The following is a 21,315-nucleotide window of genomic DNA, read 5'->3' on the forward strand; positions in this document are numbered from 1 at the left end:
ACTTTGTAGAATTGCTATATAAGATTTGTAGGAATACTTGGGAATTGGCTGAAACATACAACTAATTTACTAAGACAGTTGGAAAAAGTCCAGGATTGATGTGAACATCTGTAACAATAAAAGTTCATGGGAACTCATGAACCTAGTGAAATATATGCTTTTGGTAATTTTTCCACTTGTACTTCCACAAAGTTCTATGACACAAAGTACTCATCTTGATTTTACAACAGCTAGACTCACAAAACTCTCATGAGTGGAAGAATCCCATTCCTCCTGAAAATATGTAGAGCTTTTTATAAAATAGCATTTTTCTTTTTGTTTCCTATGGATAGACAAAAAAGGGAGCATATTTACTAATGTACACAGGTGAAGTCATATTTCTCATGGATTTGGGGAAACAAAATACAAAACAACAAGCAAAATAAATAAAATTAATATGGGCCTGGAAGTTCTGGCTTGTCTCCATCTCTCCTATTGCAGTACTACTTCATTGTCAAAAGAGAGTCCCTAAATGTGCACGAGAGATTAGGGAGAAAAACAGCCATTGAGAACAATGAGGTTTTGAGTTGCCTGGATTCATAAATCTGTCCAAGAGCTCGAGTTTATCTATTTCTACATGTGGGAATACATCTGCAGTTCTGTAACTCTGATGTTGTTTTACCTGAAAACTGAAATCTTGTCAGGTTCTGTTTAGAATGAAAAAAAAATACTAAAATTGCCATGTGAAAATATTAATTCACCACAGCAGACTTTCAGTAGATAGTATTTGGTGTTCTGCAAACTTGGAACACAGTGTCAGACCCTTCACCTGCTGAGCTGTAAAAACAGAGTGTAGATCAGGTATCTATGAAAAACACAAATCAAATTACCTGGAACCGCATTTTTTTCAAATGCTAGAAAGCAAATGCTTATTGAGGTATCAAACAGTTAAGATTAAACAATGGTACCAACAGTAATAATTCAATACAATGTTTTATGTTTCTAGCTTGGATGATACAGAACACAATACAGATGAGCATACAGTGCAGATCAGATTTTAGAAGCATGCCAGCATTTTATCTTCTTGATGAAGAAAATGAAAGTATCTCTAACAATGAAAATAGCATTTTTTGTTCTCTATTAGATAAACTTTATGACAGGGATTAGTTTCTTGCTAGCATAATGTATGAAGGGCAATTATGGAGTGTGAGTGACCTGTGAAACTTGGTGCCAGTCACACTTGGCTGTCATGCTCTTGTACTTAGTCTGCCACCTGGGGGAGATGATCTGTGCTGAGACACTTGTAGCTGCACTATCAGAAACCTAGGGGCACACAGCTGAAAGCACTGAAAAGGTAACATTCAAACACACCTCTCAGAAAGCCTGCATGATATTCTCACTTCACAAGTACATGGTCATTGTGAGTGCAGGATTCCAACAATTCTGGTAAAGAGACTGTAAATACCCTAAACCCTCACTCCCCGAGATGCTTTATCGGGGGACTTCTGGCCAGTTTCAGCAGGAGCTCTGAATTCAGTCTTGCCTGCATGAGGGCTTCAGGACAGCTCTTTCTGGAACCTCCTTCCATCTTCCTCCTCTCTGTCCTTAATTCCTCATGCACTCCAGATGGGGCTCGCCCTGCACTTCTAGCGGTGTAAAAAGCTTACGCTGACCTAAAAGTGGCAGTAGAAATAATTTTCTCTTTGCAGACGGATATCTATAGGTAAAATGATGAATAACAGTCCAGGTCAGCATTTCCTCTCATGTTATAATATTACATTGCTCCATCCCCCAAATATTTTGGGTAAACACAGCCCTGGTGCCATCCAAACTGACCGAACATCTTGTTTCAGGCAAAAGCTTTAAGAATATGACAATTCAGCAAATCACTTAGGCGTATAGATAATTTAAAGAATCCCTTTAACATTACTAAAGCCAATGAGACTGAATGAATAAACATACATTAAAAAAAAAAAAAAGTTATTAAGATTTATGATTGTAATGACTGAAGGATACATGGTAATACAGTAGGTAGTTTCATTTCCTTTATACACAGTCATTTATTTGTCTTGTTCTTCTGCTCCATATGTGTAGCCAAAAATTTAGGGCCAGAACTGGCAACCAGCAAGTTCTGAGGAAAAAATCTAAACGTTAACAGTATTTTTTTTCCTATCTGCTGATTTCCCCTGGTGTAAAATGTAAGCAGAAAATATGTGCCTTCCCCTGGTATCACTGCAGTATGGACAGGAAAATTTTTTATACAACATTTAAAACAATTCTTCCCTGAGAAGACTTTTTCCTATTTGAGAACTCTGGGGCATCACTCCACTTACTAAGTTAACACTGACACCAATGACTACAACATAGCCTTTTCTTTGTGTCAGTTAAGGCATACATGGCTCCATATATACTTTCCAAATATTTCATGTGTAATTTGTTTTTAGAATGAAACACATTGAAGAGTAAAATAAGACACTGAGACCAAATTCAGTTGTTTTCAAACTCTGAAGTATTTCTACTGCCTCATCATGCTCTTTTGCTCTGTAGCAAGGCTGCAACATTCTTTCTCGTGGTAATTCTGAGCTTTTATAGCTTATTTTGGGTAGAGCTTAGGGAAATGGTTTAGTGGGGACTGTTAGCGTTAGGTCAGAGGTTGGACTCGATGATCTTGAGGTCTCTTCCAACCTAGAAAATTCTGTGATTCTGTGATTCTTTAATACCTCTATTTTATTACAGTGCATTATGTTTTGTTTAAAGATGAAACAAAACAAAACAAACAAACAAAATCAGAAGACCAAAAAAAAAAAAAAAAGACCAGCATAACATGCAAATGAATTGTGACCACACATACATCATACATGCAAAAATAAAAATACAGGTATTTCAATATTGGTATGGCACAGCTATGACGCAGAAAACTCTAGCTAAGAATGATATAAAATGCTTAGCTCTGTACTTCATGCTGTTGAAATGTTTAATCAATGTAGAAACTCCTCATTCTTAACAGTGAGAAATTTGAATCATTTACTTGTTATTCTGAGACTGCTCGGGAATTTTTCCCCCTCATTTGCATTTCTTTCTCTATTTTGAAGATCAAAATCACTCTTTTCTTATCACACAAGATAAAAAGCAATGCTATAGTTCACACCACTGGCCAAACAAATAAGTAAATAAATAAATAAAAAGAATAAAAAACATAATAAGGAAAAAATAAAATGTAAGTGGTAAAGAGAGGCCATATGTTACTTATGATATTTGTCTGCTGTCCAGTCTGAAGTGCATTTCCACCTGTCTTCAACTGCAGTGAGAATTCTGTTCTAGAAATTTGCGCTTATATGCCAGTCCCTCCTTCCCGTATTTGTTTATTCATAAATTCTAAAATTCATAAGATAAGCAAGCCTTGATATGCATGATATACTGAACTTGTAAAATACTGAATCTAAAATTAAATGTCTAAACATGACTGAGATATCTTGCAAGTTATTGTTTAATTCAAAAAAAAAGCAGTTTTTGATTTTTTAGAAAAATACTTGCTTAGCATTTGTTGTTATTTTCCAGATGAATCTACGTCTATCAAAATTCAAAATCCAGAACTACATATCAACTTTATGAAATGTGAAAGTATTCAGTATTCAAGGACTACTGTTTTCTCCCTGACTTTCTAAAGAGTTTCACAATCCAAGATGTTGATTTGTCCCAAAGATCCAGATTGGCAAAATGTACAAAATAAAATTTCATCTTAATCCTAAGTAAAATAATACTAATAAAAAATAACTGTAGCAACAACAATGTTGTCTGGAAATTTATTATCAGAGAGCTGGGCATTGATTTTAATAACTGAAATGAACAGGCATCTTTTTATAGCTGGACATGGAATCCGGCCGTTCTGTTCAGGTGCATGTGGAATATCTGTACAAATACTACCTCTAGAATTTTACCTTCAGTTGCGCAAAGTATTCTGTTTTCAGACCTGTTCTAAAATAAAAATAAAACAAAATACTGGAACACTTTATGTTGCTGACTTTCTATGTCATTTGTTCAGAACAAAGCTACACAAAATAGGTATGCCATTTTGTTCTTACAAAATGTCAGTAAGAAAATAATAATTAAAAATATGATAATAATGAAACCCCGGACATCTGTCACTTCTCTTAACATATATATTTAAGAGTAAGAGGTGATTCTCCAACTCTCTCAGACTACCAGTCTTTCAGGGGGAGGCTGGATACAGATCACTTTATTTACATGAAAGAAAGTGAAAATATCAAACTTTTCAGCTGTTGTAATTTAGATCTAGACACAACTAAAAAAGATCGTTAAAAATGTTTTTAATATTTAAATAAAAATGATTTTAATAATCCATATAATAATCCTTCCCATAAGAAAGATCTCATCTTCCCAAAGAAAGCCAACACGGTTAATGTCTTAACTCGCTGAACTAATCACACTTGGGTTTTATAATGACCATTAAATCCTTGTCCTGTTTTCAGCTGCGAGCTGCTTCACAGTTTTTTTTTATTATATATTTTTCTATTCTTTAAATGTAATTGGTTCCCGAAGCCTTCCCCAAAACACAAAAGAATAGTTTTTTCCAAGGTGAACTCACTTCAGATCCTTGCACATGTCCTCTCACCTGCATTGCATCAGTTCTGGACACAGGTGCATTAAGAAGTAAGCTTTACAATGAATATTCCCTCCATACATTAAATTCTGTAATCACCTATGCTGCAGCATTTAAGACCCTTCTCAGTTTTAATCATTTTAAAGAATAAACCTATAAAACAGAGAAGTAACAATAGATGATACACAGAAGCTACAGCACAGGGATACGGAGAACATGAACTGCAAAAAGAGATATAGCAAAACAAAAAAAAAATATATAGGAAGTCCAGATGTAGTTTTCTACCTGTTGTTTTTTAGATGCCTAGCAATTTGATCCATATAAATGAGCTTATTTGTGAAAAGTTGCTGTAGCCTGTAAAAAACACCAATGAGAAAAGTTCTGTCCTAGTTACCTTCTTTCTCAGAAGTTATTTACTGGGGAAAAAAACAACTTTGACCTTTATTCTGTGTTAATGACTTAAAACAACCTTATTCTGACAAAACGCAGAAGCAGGTGATGTTCTGTCCTGAATGCCCAGAGGAAGCATGAGATGCAGATTATTTTAAGCTACTCTTGTGTTATACGGTGGCTGAATGCTTAACTCCTTAAGTGAATGCTCAGACCATCACTCTTGAAGGAAGAAGCTGATCTATTTTATATAGAAACATTAAATATTCATCAGGCCAAAAAAGGGAGAAGTGAGAAAGATTAAGAAAGGCTCACTGTGGCTAAAACATTAGGAGGTGGCATTCAAATCTTCCTGTAAAATTAAAAAAAAAAAAAAAAAAAAAAAAAGGATTAAAGCTCTATCTCTAGCATCCTCTGTCAGATTTCTCCCTACCTCACTGCAGTCAAAAGCAGGTAACCTCTCCTCTAGCCACATTTTGCACTGAATGTAACTCTGAACTCTGAAAATGTCACTGACTGGCTTCCAAACAAGAATTAGGTATACCTACTTTATGAATTCTGACAGCACTTAGGCATTAATTGGCATCTAGCTGCTCAGTGGAGTAAAGTTCAGATAGTTCTCTGCGCAAGCAGATGGTGGAAAGGCTGAGGTGACATTTTAAGAATGCATGGAACTATTTCATAGACTTATTTATTTAGTTAGTTATTTCCCCACCCAGGTTCAGGCAGGTGCTAGAAAACTGTTTGTAATGAGACAAATAAATACACGTGGACATGCCCTGCATTGCATACCCCAGGTCACCTACTGGAGTAATGAAGAATTTGATCTGTGTCTGATCTGGCTGGGCTCCAGAGACATTGCTTCAACCACCTGGCCAAATTTCCAAAACATTTTCATTCACATCTTGAATGTATGCCAAGAAATTTTAGGTGCCTACATGTAAGGGGTGCAAAGCATTGCTTTAGGCTTAAGTTTCTAATTGCTATTTGAGAGTCTGACTAGGGTTTTCAAAATTACTTACATGGCCAGCACTTACTGAAATCAAGAAAAAGAATATAAGATATCCAAAAACCTCTTTCAATGCCAAATCACCTTTACAAATCTTGCTTGAGAAAAACATTCATTACTGAGATCTTACTAGCAAGTCCAAGAACTGTACTACTGATGAAAGCAGTACAGACATGATGCGCACTGTATTCATAAGTCAGTAAACACTCAAACCATAAAACACATTTGCAATATGTGCATGGAGCTTCTTGTTGGCTTTAATGTAGCCAGTCTGGGTAACAGTAACAATGGAAATGAACCATTAGGACATCCCATGCAAGGCAGCAGTTGAGTTAGTATCCTGAAGTCCCTTGCACTATTCTACCATAAAACCTACCCTGTCATCACTGTTACTGTCCCCTTGTGCTGCCCAAAGTAAATTGATAAAGGCAGCTAAAATATAAAGTGTCCAGACTGCAGCATAGGTATTATTGAACTGCCACAACTTCAGCCCTGTAGTAAATCAGTAGGATGTGCTGGTGTGGATATCCTGTATCTTTCCTTTAAATCAGCAGTTCAGAGATCTATTATTGCTGTGCAGTGGCCCAGAGGAAGGACTCCTTTTTTACAACTTGCCAGTTCAATTACAAGCTTCATATGGATTTAGGAATTTAAGGAGCTGGTGCCTCACTGCTGTCTTTTGATTCAGACTGGTAGTCCAACATCTTGGCACCTCTTAGGTCATTTATGAAAAACTTTCTTCAGAAGAAAAGCGTAGAATTTGTTTTTTTTATTTGTTATAATGAAAAGCTATATAAAAACTCATTTTGTCTTACTTTATGCTGCAGCAATTCCAACACACCAGTGTCTGAATCTGGTTTGTATAAAATAAAAGCATTAATTTACATATGTTTACGTACTTCCCCCTCCTTCATAAATGTAAATATTCCCCTCCTTATTCGCCTACCAGTATTGCAAATAAAACTATCAAACACAATTCTTTAATATATCATGCTAAAACTATTTCTTTCTACTCAATTAGGAGAAGATTTTTTTTTTCTGCTGTGTTTGCAACTGGATGAACTTTTGAAGGCATACAGGATTATCCCCTGTTTGAACTCTGAGCTGCAGTGTCTCACTGGATTATGCTCAATGATTAATATTGGGTTAGGACTTAAAACCTGAGAAGAGAAGAATCATAGAATCATTCAGAATCACATGCAAGAGCCATGAAAGAACCCCAGGACTATCAAACATCTGCTGAAAACTGTCTGACAGGGTTTGGTTTTGTGTTCAGGCGTGAGATGATATGGAGTGGAAGCATCAAGAAAAAGTGGATGAATTTGGAGTTACTGAACCAGAGAAGTACCAAGTGGGGCTGATAATTTGAGCATCTGTGTCTCTATCGTCTCTTGCAAAACTATAAATTGCAATCTTGAGCATCTGAACCTGTCCTTCAGGCATCTTTCTCATCTGAATTCTATCAAAACTGTTGAAAATATTGATTACTTTTGTCCTATCACTAAAATGTCAGCTGAAATAAAGGGGGCTCAGAGGCAAGCAGTGGAATTGAGATTTTTCACATAGAATTTTAAAGATTTCATCTTTTTTATTTAGAAGTGAAAAAAAAAAAAAAAAGTGTGATAGAGATGTATAGAGTAGTCAAGGCTATACCAAAAGTAAATAAACTATTCTGATTCATCATTTGTCTTCCAAACTGAAAGACTGAAAGTCAGGAATGTTAAAAATAGGAAAAGGAAATGCTTTGTAGAATGACATGATCAATTTATAGAGTGTTCAATCACCAGGCCTAACAAAATGGGGATTAGATAAGTATCTTAAATGCATGGAATCCCTAACAACCCTTTTTGAACAGAATTTAAAAAAATAAGTAAGGTGTGTTTGGATAAAACCTGCCCCCATATAAACTGTGGCATGATAATCTGTTGAAATGTGTGTTTAACTTTCTCCTTTTAATTCTTGTCATTTTAAATCTTGTCATTTTAAATCTTGTCCTTTTAATTCTTGTCATTTACAGAAATAGGATGGTAGTGGGCTTCTAATCTGATGGTCCTAAGGTCCTACAGTATAGAAAACCTAGCTACATAATCATCTTACATTTCAAATAAAATAAGCTACTTCTTTACAGCAGAACAAATGGTAAAATTGCTGTTTGCTTTACTAAAAGGAATAAACACAGGTGGAAGATGTACAGTACAATAGAGGAGGTAACTCTTCAGCTGTAGATTTCCTGACCTGGTTATTATTTGACTGACTTTTGGGATTCATATTATCCTTTTCAGTTAGAAGCCCTGTCCCAAATGCTGGCCTCAATGGGATGACAATCAGTCAATGAACTACTTCCAGGAAAAATAATCTGTTGCCAACAACTGTGTGCTAAGATGAAAATGGTCAGTTAAAATTACATGTCTGAGGGTATCTGCAACAGCATTCTCACTCAATGATGGGTGCAGATTGGTGTGTCCGTCAGTCCTTGCTGGAGGTCCTTTTGTCTGCTTCATGCTGCTTCCCTGATCCCTCAGGACTGCTCCATAGCAACATTCATACTGTGACTGTCATTTATTTATGAATTATATCCTTTAAGTTTCTTATAAAAATAACTGGATAGTCCTGAGGATTGTTAGCAGAACCCATGGTAGTCTCTTTAGGTGTGCCATTCTGAATCAAGTCCAAGACAGTATTAAATGTGTTACGGTGAAATGAAATGTGTACAGCCTGTAAAGTTTTTCTTCTTCCTCAGCTATCATTTCTTATATTCACACCTGTCTGAAATCAGAACCTCCTCTGTATTCAGACTTTTCCTCTCTAGACATCAATGATTTCACTTTTACTGCTGGCTTCTGCACAAAAGGTCCCCAGACATAACTGGCAAGTAAGGCTGTCTAGACAGTGTAATATTGCTTTATTGGGATTTTTCAGATAGTTTCTCTGTTTCATTACAGAAAAAAAAAATAAAATCTGGCACATATCAGAAAATAATATTGACAGTGCTGAGCTTTTCATGAGGACAGTTTGTTTTATTTCCATTGGTCTTTTTCCTACTTAATCAGGACCTGTTTAGCTTGCAAGCTGACTAGCTTGTCTGGGAAGCATAGCAACCTGCCTTGTCATCAACTATGTGGCACAGAAATCAAGGAACTGACAAACAAGCCAGGTTCCCAGCTTCAGAGAAGACTGTTTGGTCTAAAGGTTGCTTGCCAGCCAGTTTAGGTGTAAGGGTCTACTCCATGCTTGGCTTCTCAAGTTGGTATAAAGAATGCTTCTCTACTAATTTGGGAGCCACCTGTTTTGGGATCCACCAGCTAACCTGAGCGATGACTCACCAGCCAGCCATCTGTTTTTTGAGAAAGCGTTTTGACAGAACTGCAGTTCTGTGTCTTTTGATTCTGTAAAAGCTTAGCAAAATTGGCTCCTCCAGAAGGGTTCCAACCAGGTCTGTTGAGACCCATGTTGATCAGAGGCTGAAGGAACATTAAGCTCATGCTCCTGTAAGATCTTTAATGGTTCTTTTATCATGAAAAACCTAAGGTGTATGGGGTAGACATTGTGGACATTGTGTTGGATTGTCCACCTATGAACCTATGCTGTTCTTTACTACAACTGAGAGGAAATGGTAGGTGTCTAGGATTCACTGAATTTTAAGTTCGACAGATAGATATATTTACTTAAATGTCTGACATGTCAGATAGAGATACTTCAGTATGTACTGTTCCTCATTCTGCAGATATGTTTATACCCTTGTTTTATATAGACACTTTTTTCTAAGGTATCTGCAGCATCTTTGCTGTAGACTTTAAACCTTACGGAGTTCTCTAAACAGAGGATAATTTGTCCCTAACAGAATATTTGTGATCAGCGATTTTTTCTCTTTGCTCTTGTAAAGCCAGATTCTCATGAACACTTTTCTTATCACTCCAGGACTTTCTAGGATTAGATCTAATTTGCCACATGGAGTTATTTCTGCACACAGAATTAAAGCCCTTGATCTTATTTGGTTTAGTGACTCCCATTTGCTTAGCAATCTTGAGACTATTTTGCCTTCTGTTTTGTACTCCTCTAGGGCTGATGATGACTTGATTGATTCACACAATACATCAGTGACTGATTTCTTAGACCGGTTATCTTAGTATAAAATATCATTCATGTCTGATTTTATTATTTTGTTTTACTGTAGTTTTATATACTGAAATGCAGGAGAAGAACATTGGATATGCACATGCTGTTAATGCAAAATATTTTAAAAATCCATTTAAATTTTGGCTCATTATTGTTACCTGAAGTGTCTTCCTAAGATGACGGCTAGGACATGATTGCTTGTCATACATGAAGAGCTACCTTGTGCCAGTGAAGTTTTACACTTGTTTCTTCTGTGAAAAAATTACAAATAGAACCGAGCTGCTAACAAAAAAAAATAGCTCAGTGTCTGGAAAGCAACTTTAAAGAAAAATGATGCTTGTAGCTGTGCAGGCAGTAACTTGAAAAGCAGCTTTTATAAAACATATTTAAGGTTTACGGGCACTCAGAGGTTGAGAAAAGTATTACTTTTAAAATATCTTTAATGTTTAAAACCACTTGGTGGCCAAAAGAACAGCTCTTACTGAAAAGATATTTAATGTTTAGAGTCATTTTGTGGTAAGGAAAAAGCAACTAATTGTTAATTTTTAACATTTACAGCTGATCAGTGGCTACTAAAGCAACTATCGATACATGTTTTATGTTGAGACTTGCTGTGTGACTGTCTACAAACAATTCCTACGTCTCTCAATACTACACTAAAACACCTTTCCCTCAGCAATAGCATCATTGACAAAAATTAACTCTTAACCCTGACAACTCTAATGCAATACATACTGAACCTGGAGAGGATTATGCAAACTACAATGCAGTACCAATAAGCTTCTCAGTATATACTAAAGGAACTAATACTCAGCATCATAAAAATAACCAACATACACATTCAGAGTAAAACCAAATATCTGAATCTCAATAAAATTATAATATTAATAATAAAGTATTGTCTTGTTAACTTGGTAAAGGGGGTCTATATACAGTTTGACTTGTCTGTGTAAGACAGTAAGACTTGTCTGTGATCAAATGTTACTTACTTATGCTACTGGACTGGAGTAAAGTCATTGTGGATAGCAATGTAGTGGTTTTATCTGCTGGGAGATGAATTTTTAACTTTGCCCACATCCAGTTAAACACAGTAAAGTATATCTGGATATACAAGAAGTAAGACTTAAATGCTTTGCATGAATTCAGCACTGACACTGACATTTAGTGACTATGAAACCAGCTTGCAGAAAACATTTATTTAGTGTCTCAACCTTTTAGTAGCAAAAGCTTCTTGGACATTATGCTGTGTGCATGTTTGTAGGGTTACATCCATCATTACTTTCATTTTACAAAGATTCTCCTGGCTAAAAATATTTGGCAAATTTCCTTGTTTTGCTGATTATTTCTAACAGCCAAAGTTTGTGAAATAAAACTCACAGCCAGTATGACAATAGCCCCAGTCCTTTAACCATGCAAGCCTTGATTCTCTGCATTGTTTTCTTTCTCCCTTTTGATCTAAAATGATGTTTTTTTCTGTAAGTTTTTCATAGTAGTTGAAGCTGCCTAGGTTGCCTAGTGATCTATCATAATGTCAAGAAAAACTTTTGTTTCAAAAGCTTTTACTGCCTACTTGTAATTTTCTCCCAACATCTCAGTGAGGGTTTTTTTGATATATTTTTTTTATTGTTGTTTTGTGTGTGTGTGCAATACTCCTTCTACATTGGAAAAACTCTTTGACAAGAGGGCAAGCAGCCATAACCTGCTGTTCCTTATGATCCTCTCTTAAAACTCACCTTTTTCTACAAAGGCTACAAAACCTAGTCTGATGGTCAGTGCAGTAGCTGTTTTTAACTACAACTGAAAAAAAAAAAAAAAAAAAAAAGAAAGAAAGAATCAAAAAGACAGGATCTGCAATTAACAAATCAGTTCTGAACAAGACACTGAGACATTCTTGAAACATCAACTGTGGTGTGTAAACTGCCATCTGATGTTGTCCCAGAATGGAGAACTGAAACACAGTTATATGACATGAATTTCTTACGAAAAGTGGTCATCACAATGAGGTCACCAGGCCTGACCTAGGTGCTGGACATATTGGTAGGCACTATAGTAAAGTATGGCATCAGAGAACGTATGTATACAACACCAGAAGAGAGGGGTCTGTACAGTGTTGTAAAGGGAAGCCATTCTTTGCAATATCTACTGTTGTGTGAATTGCCAGCTATATCGCTCTAGATTATCTACATGGATAAACAGTATTTAAATTTCCAGAAAGCTTTAAGCAAGGTTCCTAACCAAAGCCTCGTTAAAAAATACATGTAAATGATTGAAAAAAAAAATTATAAGAGAGAACAGCCTTGTAACACCCAAATGGTAGGAATAAATGGACAATTTTTATACTACAGGGAGGTTGCCATCAGCATCTCTCTTGAACTTGAACTCATAAATTGCCAGTAGAAGAGAATATATAAGCAGGTGACAGCATGACAAAATGAAACACTTGACTGTAAGATGTTGCAGGAGAATCATAACTACTAAATAACTAGGAACAGGAGATTTCGCACTAAGAAATACAAATTAATATGGCTAGGAAAAAATACTTGATCAGCATATTCACAGAGATGGGTACCTCAGTTACCTATCAACTCTTGATCATGGAATCACTGTGGAAAATCCTCCAGAGGTATCATCTCAGTTATCATCCATGGACAAAGGAGAGAAAATGATTGATGGGAAGTATTAGATATGGAAAAGAGAATAAACAAGAGCCATTATAATCCTACCATACAAATACAGTACATTTCTATCCTGAATATTACATTCAATTCCCACCACTGTCCTTGAGGTTTTGATAACACCAGAAAAAAACATGAGATCAGGGTGTAGATGGAAGGACTGTAGACTGAGGCTGCACAGAATATACCACCAGGCATCTATGCCTATGGAAGTGTGCCAGCTCCTGGCTATACATGGGCAGGCGGCACTAGGTGATGCTCAGCCTGTGTGCAGGTTCCTGAATTTCTGCATGCACACCAACTCCTCAGGTTAGCTTTCTACAAAATGTTACCCTTTTACATGAAACTACTGGATACATTAACATATGTACAATTTGCTAATGTTTAAATATAAGCCTTTGTCAATGGTAAAAGCAAGCCATAATGAAGTATTTCCTTCACTTCAGAAGGAAAACTTCCAGAAAAATTAGACAGACAGTACCTCAGGGTGGTTGGGTACTGGAACAGGCTCACCGGGGAAGTGGTCATGGCACTGCTGGAGTTCAAGAGTTTAGACAACACTCCCATATACATGTTCTGATTTTTGGGTGGTCCTTTGGGGACCCAGGAGTTGGACTCGATGATCCTTGTGGATCTCTTACAACTTGGGATATTATATGATTCTGTGGTTCTATGATATCCATAACACACTTGTAGTAGCTGACTTGCACCCAGTAAAAATAACCTGATACCAACTTGCTAGTATCATAGAGCAATTTAGTGCTACAGTGTAGTATTACAATTGAGGCTGTTTTGAATAGAATTCAACCATAATCATTAATACTATTTAATGTGAGTATATTCCATTACTATTTCATTAATAACTAAAAAGGCAGAATAATTGCCATGGTGAACTGTAGTTTCTAGAGCCCCCCAAAGCAATAAAGAGCTAATCTAGTGGAAAGGTAATGAAATTGTCTAGGAAAGAACATACGATATCTATATATAAGGGAACTGATGGGTTTAATACAGTCCTAGCTGGCCTGCATATAAACATAGAGGCATATAGCAACACCTTAGAAATCAACTAGCAAATTGTGGCAATAGAAGTTATAAATTTGTCACATGCAATACATTGTTAACAATATGTTCAATTAAAACCAGCATTTTCAATGAAAGAAATGCATGAGAAATGCAGATGTAATTCTGTACACATTTTTATGTGTAAATATATATCAAATATATATATCAATATATATCAAATAATGAGATCTTTCCTTGATTGTATGTTTAATGCTGGTATGCCCCAACTCTCAGTCATCTGGACTGATACTTCCAGCAAGGGGATAACCTTGGTTTAAACTCACAATGTATTTGCATGCTTACATGAGCTCTGTTGAAAGAAAAGCTGGCACAGCCACCAGAAGCAACAACATAGTTGATTAAACTATACTGAAGGACAACATATTTTGCTAATACTAACTTAAAAACGGGGAAATTACACCCCCTTCTCAGTCCTCATACATTGAGATTTCTATTTCTGGTTTGTGCTACATTCTGGAATTCATATTAAATCAAGACAATATTTTCAGATAAAGATATTGGTTAAACCAATCCTATACCAGAAAAAAAAAATAAAAAAAAAATTTAGAAATCCAGTCCTTAAGCTTTTATAAATCTCTTATTGGGCACATGGTAACAGCATAGCAATTTGTGTTCTTAGAATATTAGTTCCACTTTGTAATCTGACTCCATCTGCTGAGTTTCTCCGTAGGGAATTTCACATAATTGTTCCTTCCAAAACAAATTCTTCACCATATAGTATTCTGTAGTCCCTACCCCAACGGTTATGTGAGGAATACACTGCCAGCTTCAGAGGTACCAATATCCTTCCACTATAATATGCACACTAAGAAAGTATCCAAGATGATGGAAGTGATGCATGGGTACAAGAGCCTGCATGTTACACCAGGCTGTAACAAATGGACTTTTCAAGACAATATCTTTTTTGTTTGTATCTGTGATAGGTCTGCATATATCTCCTCTATATATGAGCAGATTAGAGTGCACATGTGAAAGGAGTGAGGCTAATAAGCCATTCAAGCCTTTGACATAAAATAGGTAGGCATCCTGGTCTTAAATTAAGAGTTTTAGAGCATAGCAAATATCCCGATAATGTTATTATTTATTTTTTTTTTTCTGAGTAAAAAGCATGTGAAGAAATTTGGCTTTCAGTAAGAAATGCACCATTGAGTAAAAATGGCAGTCCTCAAATTATCTTCAGAAAAAGCTAAAAAAATTACCATAATCTTTTTTTAAGGAGTAGTATTGATTAGAGGGAAAACCAACCACAAACAAACAAACAAAAAATCCAACCACCCAACAAAACAAACAAAACCCCCAGTCTACTGAAACTACAGGGGAAACTTTAACAGAACCTCAAAACAAATTTGAAGGGAAAAAAAAAAATAATTCACCTAAGACATGCATGGACAATAGCACAATGATCTTGGAAAATATTTAGTATGAGAAATGTGGATACTACAGATATCTCTAAACCTTGTATTTGTTGAGAAAACCTGATATTGAGGATCCTAAGAATTTATATCTTTTGCTATCACCAGGGTCCAGGATAATGTTGACACACAACTTTATTACAGCCCTGGGACTAGAGCTCCAAATCTGGGAATGAACGTTAAGGTGTATTTTCAGCCAGCAAGGCTTCAGGAACAGCAATTAGTAGGAAGACCAGAGATGCTACAAAACTGAGAATGGTTGGCCATAAAAATTTCTAAACTGTGTGTAAGGGGTCTAAAGAACACCTTGCTTCCCAAGGTTTCCCAGCTCCGCACAGTCTTCTCCCACAACTGCAGAGTGTGGTGCTTCAGAGGTATTCTGTAGAATTCACTTAATTGTGGTGTCCGAATGGAACGTATACTGTGTATTTACATTGGGTGTTCTCTTGGGGATAATTACTTGCTTCTTCTCTTCCCTCTATTCCCCTTTCAATATGAATTCTGATGTCTATATTTTGCTCATCATTACCAATCAACTTATGATAAGCTTCTACAAAACTCCGTTTATTGTTGCATGTAGGTGTCATGCAACAATAAAAGACAACTGGTCACAAGAGCCTGTCAGGCTCATAGGAAAGACTTGTAAAGGGTAAAAAAAATCATTCTGTAGTGCTTTTCCTGCAAAAGTGAAACAATGCACATGAGTGCAGTTCATAACTACTGTTGCAAAAATATAGCAAGTGAAGAAGGATATTTGGGAATTTAAAACTAAAAAATGAAAGTTAAAAAAAATAGATGAGAGTAAGAGTTTATTAACGTTTTTGCCTAATCCAAGGCAACTATACACTGCAGCAGCTAAAAAATCAAAGGGATTTTCTATGTTATCCTTAGGTAATGGTAGGTGTAGGCATCGCTATAGGTGCAATTAAACCATACTAATGATAAGGAGCAGTAGTATTAGATCCTTGCATAAGGTAGCAAGAACAGGGATAAGACCAAGCAAGGATGTGGTGAGACCTATACCTGAGAAGACACCATCTCCTGGCACATCACAAATGGCAGAAGTCATTTTTGGGATATTTTTGCTGCAACCCAACAGCAAAATTTCTTACCTGCTTTAGTTACCACTAATTGGAGTTTAGGCCTCTATTTAGAGTACTGTTTCCTTGCCTTGACTTTTCTGATCACTTTTTACCCATCTTTCATTTTTGCTCTAGAGGAAAATAAGAAGTGTTATGAATACTTCTTTTGGAAGTGATGAATATGCCTGAATAATGTGAAGATCAAAAAGATGCATTTTTGCCATGGCATTTGCTGTTGCTTTTACAAGGGAGAATACATCTAAAAGTATTTATTTTAAACAGCTGTATGCATGATGCATAATAGTTTGTTGAATCTCAGTCATGCAACCCAGTTAATGTTAAGTTAAATCCCAGTCAAAAACTACGGTGAACAGCACAACTTGAAAAGAATTTCCCAATGAAATTAAACCACTGTTGGCATTTTGCTTGATATTACATACACTTTTTTTTTTTTTAAATTAATTTTTTAAAAATTTTAATTAAAAAAAAAAAAAGGATGACAAACTGGGTTTCATTGTGTAAAGAGAATCACTCATTATTATTTTGCTTGTTTCTCTCTGATCAAGTCTTAAAACAATTTAACAACCAAACATACACCCACTATTGAGAAAATTCTATTTTAAACTTTCCACAGAAATAGACTTGAAAATATATCAAATGTTTTCCATCTGAAAATAACACAACGGTATTATCATCGGGCATTTCTTATTGGGACAACAACAATAGTGCACCTATAATGTGAATCTACAGATGCATCTCTGTAGGTGACTATACTGAACTCGTCTTTACACACGTATAAGATTAATGTGAACATCTCTCCATGTCTACTCATATCACATTTTATCACATCCTACAACTCTTCATCACAAAATTTAAAATATCCCCTTAATTCCTTATAGCAACTTGTGTAGCTACCTAGTTGCCTCCAGGATTATCGTTCAAAACATCACCACCTGAGCAGTATAGCTGAATCCCTCTGCACATTTCATGGTCAGAAAACTGCTGAATCAGATAGCTACTACAGGGAGCATTAAATGACTCATAATGGCTTCTGAAGTACTGAGACAAGACTTTAGGAGAGGAAATGGCAATAGTCTAAATAAACTAGCACTTGTTTTCCCAGCCCAGCATGGAATTAGCTTCCCAGCCCAGCATGGAATTAGTTTCTGCCTCCCACAAGGAAGCCCAAAGTGCCATCTGGTAGCCAGACACAATTTGTGTTGCAAATGAACTGCTCAGAACCAATGCAGAATCAGCCAGAAGGCAGAGACCCCAAAGAACCATTTACTCTATTCTCCAGCAGGGTCAATGCTGTTTATGTCTGTCCTGATAACTATCTATCATGTGTGAAAATTCCCCAAACAAAAACCTATTCTAGTGCTTGTGCTTCAGTATCTTTAGTATCCTTACTACAGCCTACCTTTCTCTGGAGAATAGAAGATTCTCTCCTCCACCTCCTCCATAAGTAAGTAACCTTTATGGACTTGGAAACTTATTATGTTTCCAGTCAATCTCCCTTTTTTTTTTTTTTTTTTTTTTTTCCCTGACTAAGGAATTCAGTGCACTCAATGTTTTCTTGAACAATAGGTTTTTGAGACCTTGGACAAGTCTTGCTGAGCCTGTTCTTGCATTGTGGCATTGATGGCAATCATTACATTCAGCACCCACAATGTAGCAGGACAAAGAATTCTCCTCCAGATCATAACTATGGAATCATGCAAATGCTGTAAATTTAACAGCAACATAGTCAAGAGCAATAAATGGCAAGATGTTGTACTGTCTGATTTGCTATAGCAAACAAAGAACATGATCTAGGAAGAGATGGGAATGTTCTTCCTCATGTGAATACAAGGTTTTGGAGCACACAGAATCCCTGTCTTGAGTATCTTTTTTTTTTTTTTTTTCCTTCTCACATCCACGGTGATTAAAAGTTAAAGGCTCTCATTTATACAAGGCAATGAGTTTCTAAGTAAGAAAATAAAGCTAAAATAAAACTGTAATATATATATTTTAAGTATGGAGTGAGACATTTCTAATAATAACTTATATTTTCATATCAGCCTTCTCTGTCCTTCCTCAGCAGGAAATGCATATTGAGACAATTAAGTAATATGCAATTAGTTATCAAGTGTTTAAAGCTTCTTACTCACCCACTGGAGACATTTCTGGGACACTGGCAACGTAAGGCCCATCCAGGAATTTTGGCTCATTATCATTAATGTCCTGCACTTTGATGATGAACTCTGATTCAGGCTCTAGTGGTTTCTTGGTGTCAACATCCACAGCCTGAGCCCGAAGTGTGTAGAAAGGTTTTTCTTCTCGATCTAGGCTCCTTATGGCATGAATGTCTCCTGTGGTCTCATCAATGGTAAAAACAGTGCCGGCACCATCTCCTGAAAGGGTATATTTAACAGTGCCAACTCCCTTGTCCAAGTCAGAATGTAGCTTGAGAACAAAAAGACAAAAAGGTAGGAAAGGAACATTAATGGCTTTCTCTAGGCTGGAAAGCAATTATTATTTTTTTTTTCTCTGATGTAAAATAGAAGGAGTTGGAGGAATCAATTTCCTAAGACCTTAACTGCCTCTAAGTGCACACAAAAATAAGGGTAGAATGTTAATGTTTTTATTTCCACCTCGTATTTCGGACAGACAGCATTTCAAAATTCTACCTGCTTTCTCCCATGAACACTGCTCACTACTTACACTGCAGTGAAACAGAGCTTCATTTCATTAGAAACTGAAATTAAAGACCAAATAATGGAAAAACACCAATAACCACATCAAACAAATGTGAGACGACATGAGAGGGTGTCAAAAACCTTCATAGGCATTTGCCTTTCACAGAAGTAGAAGAGAATCAGCTAATTTTCATTTCACACATAAGAGCTTGTTGAAATCCTAAACTCAAAGTCAAAAGTGGTTTAAAAAGGACAATATACTCCTCCTCAATCATAGTTTATGCTAAACAGAAGTTAAAAATACTGCTTCCTATCCACAAATATTTGGTAATTTGTTTCTGTCTTAAGCTACTCAGAGGATGGTGTGAAGCTAGGCATTCTTCTCCTCTTTGGAAAAATATAGAAAAAAAATCAGTTCTAACTCGATCATTTCCACCTTCAATACCAATAAAAATATTTTCCAGCCTATTTGAATGTTAAATCTCTACTTCTTTTAGAAAATACTTGTGTTCAAGTTATTGGAGATTTTTATCCTTTTAATCATTCTTTAATGTAGCATTTAATAGTACTTAAATGTAGAAATTTTTGAAATAGAAATACAGTCTGATGAACTTCTTTCTCATATGCCTTTATCTGTTTTATGCTCATCCTTCAAATACAACTAGAAGTTCTGAATATATATTCAAGGTTACATCACCAATGCTGAAACAGCTTTTTAAATACTTACTTGCTTTTCCCATCTAATGAGAACTAAAGAGATCTGCTATAATGGACGCAGGTTGGAATGGAGTTTTCAAAAGTGAATTCCCTTAAGCAGTATAGTAAAGAGATTATGGATATACATGTAAGCTTTATTTACATGATGTACTGCCCAAGGTGAAACACAATAGAGGAAACATGGGACATGAAATTAGATTATGTAGAAAATGAATTACTGAGAAACTAAATGGTTTTGGTAATGGGGCAAGAAGCTAAGCTGCAGAGAAAGAGGTAAAGGTAATTATTAACATTTATTGCTATTGCCTTGAAATTGAAAATAGGTCCTTGTGACTGTGGAGGAGGTCATGGTTTGTGGGATAGAGCGAACATGAACGTAGTCTCTTCTTTGCCTACTTTTCATCTCATCATTCTTGCTCAGTGAATATACTGGATTCTGATTTTTCATCTGGTTGCCACCTACACAGGTTTTCAAATTATCTTTTGAGTCAGAAGTAAAGCATTTTGCTTCTTGAGCACTGGTTCACTGTGGAAAAATTCAAAGGAAGTTAATTCTTTTCCTCCTAGGGAGTTAAATATTCCTTCCTTGTGAAATGAAAAGATAATGCAGCCTGAGATAATTAACGTCTATTTCTTCCTCATCATTTTAATTTAAGTGGCTCACAAGCGTCCTGCTGTTCCATTATACCTTGCTCAGTTAAAACTTGGTATTTTCCTTCCATTATCAGATAGAGGCTTACAGACACACACATAGTGAAACAAAATAAAAATATGCTGAGAAAGATCAAATAAATATGTAATTTTATAAAGATAATTTTACCTTTTTTTGTTGTTGTTTGTGTCACTGTATTTAAAAAAGACAAGAAAAGAAAAGAAAAAAGTCTGGGCTTTATTGTGAAGTCCACCTTGTTCCATACTCCTGGAAGTAGGAATATCACAGAGCAAAAGAATGTATCTAAGCAGGGATTTGTCAATAGGGAAGCATGCCAAGAATATTATCTCTACTCCCATCTCCTCATCAGACTTGGCACTAAAGCTGAGATGGTTGAGTGTCTTTCTGATTGCCAGGGTTTACATTCAACTAGTAACAAATCAGGCTGCATTGCATGTGTTATCTGAATGCTTGGATTATACTACAGAGAAATAATTCTAGCCGTTTCCCCTAGTTGGGGAAAAATGTAAAAAATATAGAATGAAGAAAGCAAAACAAGGACTCCTAAGAGGGAGGAAGAAGGAAATAAGAAGAGAAGCACAAGCGTATCTTTTTCAAATGTACTGGAGTAAAAAAAAATGTAATTGGCAGCATTAGCAATTCTACAGTTATAGATGTGTTTACTGTGCTTACTTCAGAAACATCACTCAGCTGGTATAACCTAGGAACCATTTCATTGATTTAACCAGATCTGTATTGTTTTGCATTAGCTGGAATCTGTCACATTGTGTTTATTTCATCAAACCACGCTAATCTGCTCACTTTGTTACAGGCTTCTCAGATGCCATTGCTGGACAATGGGCAAATGAATACTTATTTGTAATCCACATTGAGATATGCA

At 35.9% G+C, this 21,315-nt stretch overlaps 1 protein-coding gene across 2 annotated transcripts in view; it reads right to left on the reverse strand.

The window, feature by feature from the left end:
- The window catches only part of LOC309875484 (cadherin-12), a 238,381-nt gene that overhangs the window by 113,608 nt on the left and 103,458 nt on the right, over positions 1-21,315 (reverse strand). For both annotated transcript variants that reach the window (XM_082754987.1, XM_082754986.1), the window contains one exon: positions 18,518-18,812. In XM_082754987.1, the coding sequence (XP_082611113.1) occupies positions 18,518-18,812 (295 nt within the window). The remainder of the gene's footprint in view (positions 1-18,517; positions 18,813-21,315) is intronic.

Source organism: Aythya marila (genome assembly GCF_965140915.1).
Source record: "Aythya marila genome assembly, chromosome: 2".
NCBI classification, from domain to species: Eukaryota; Metazoa; Chordata; class Aves; order Anseriformes; family Anatidae; genus Aythya; species Aythya marila.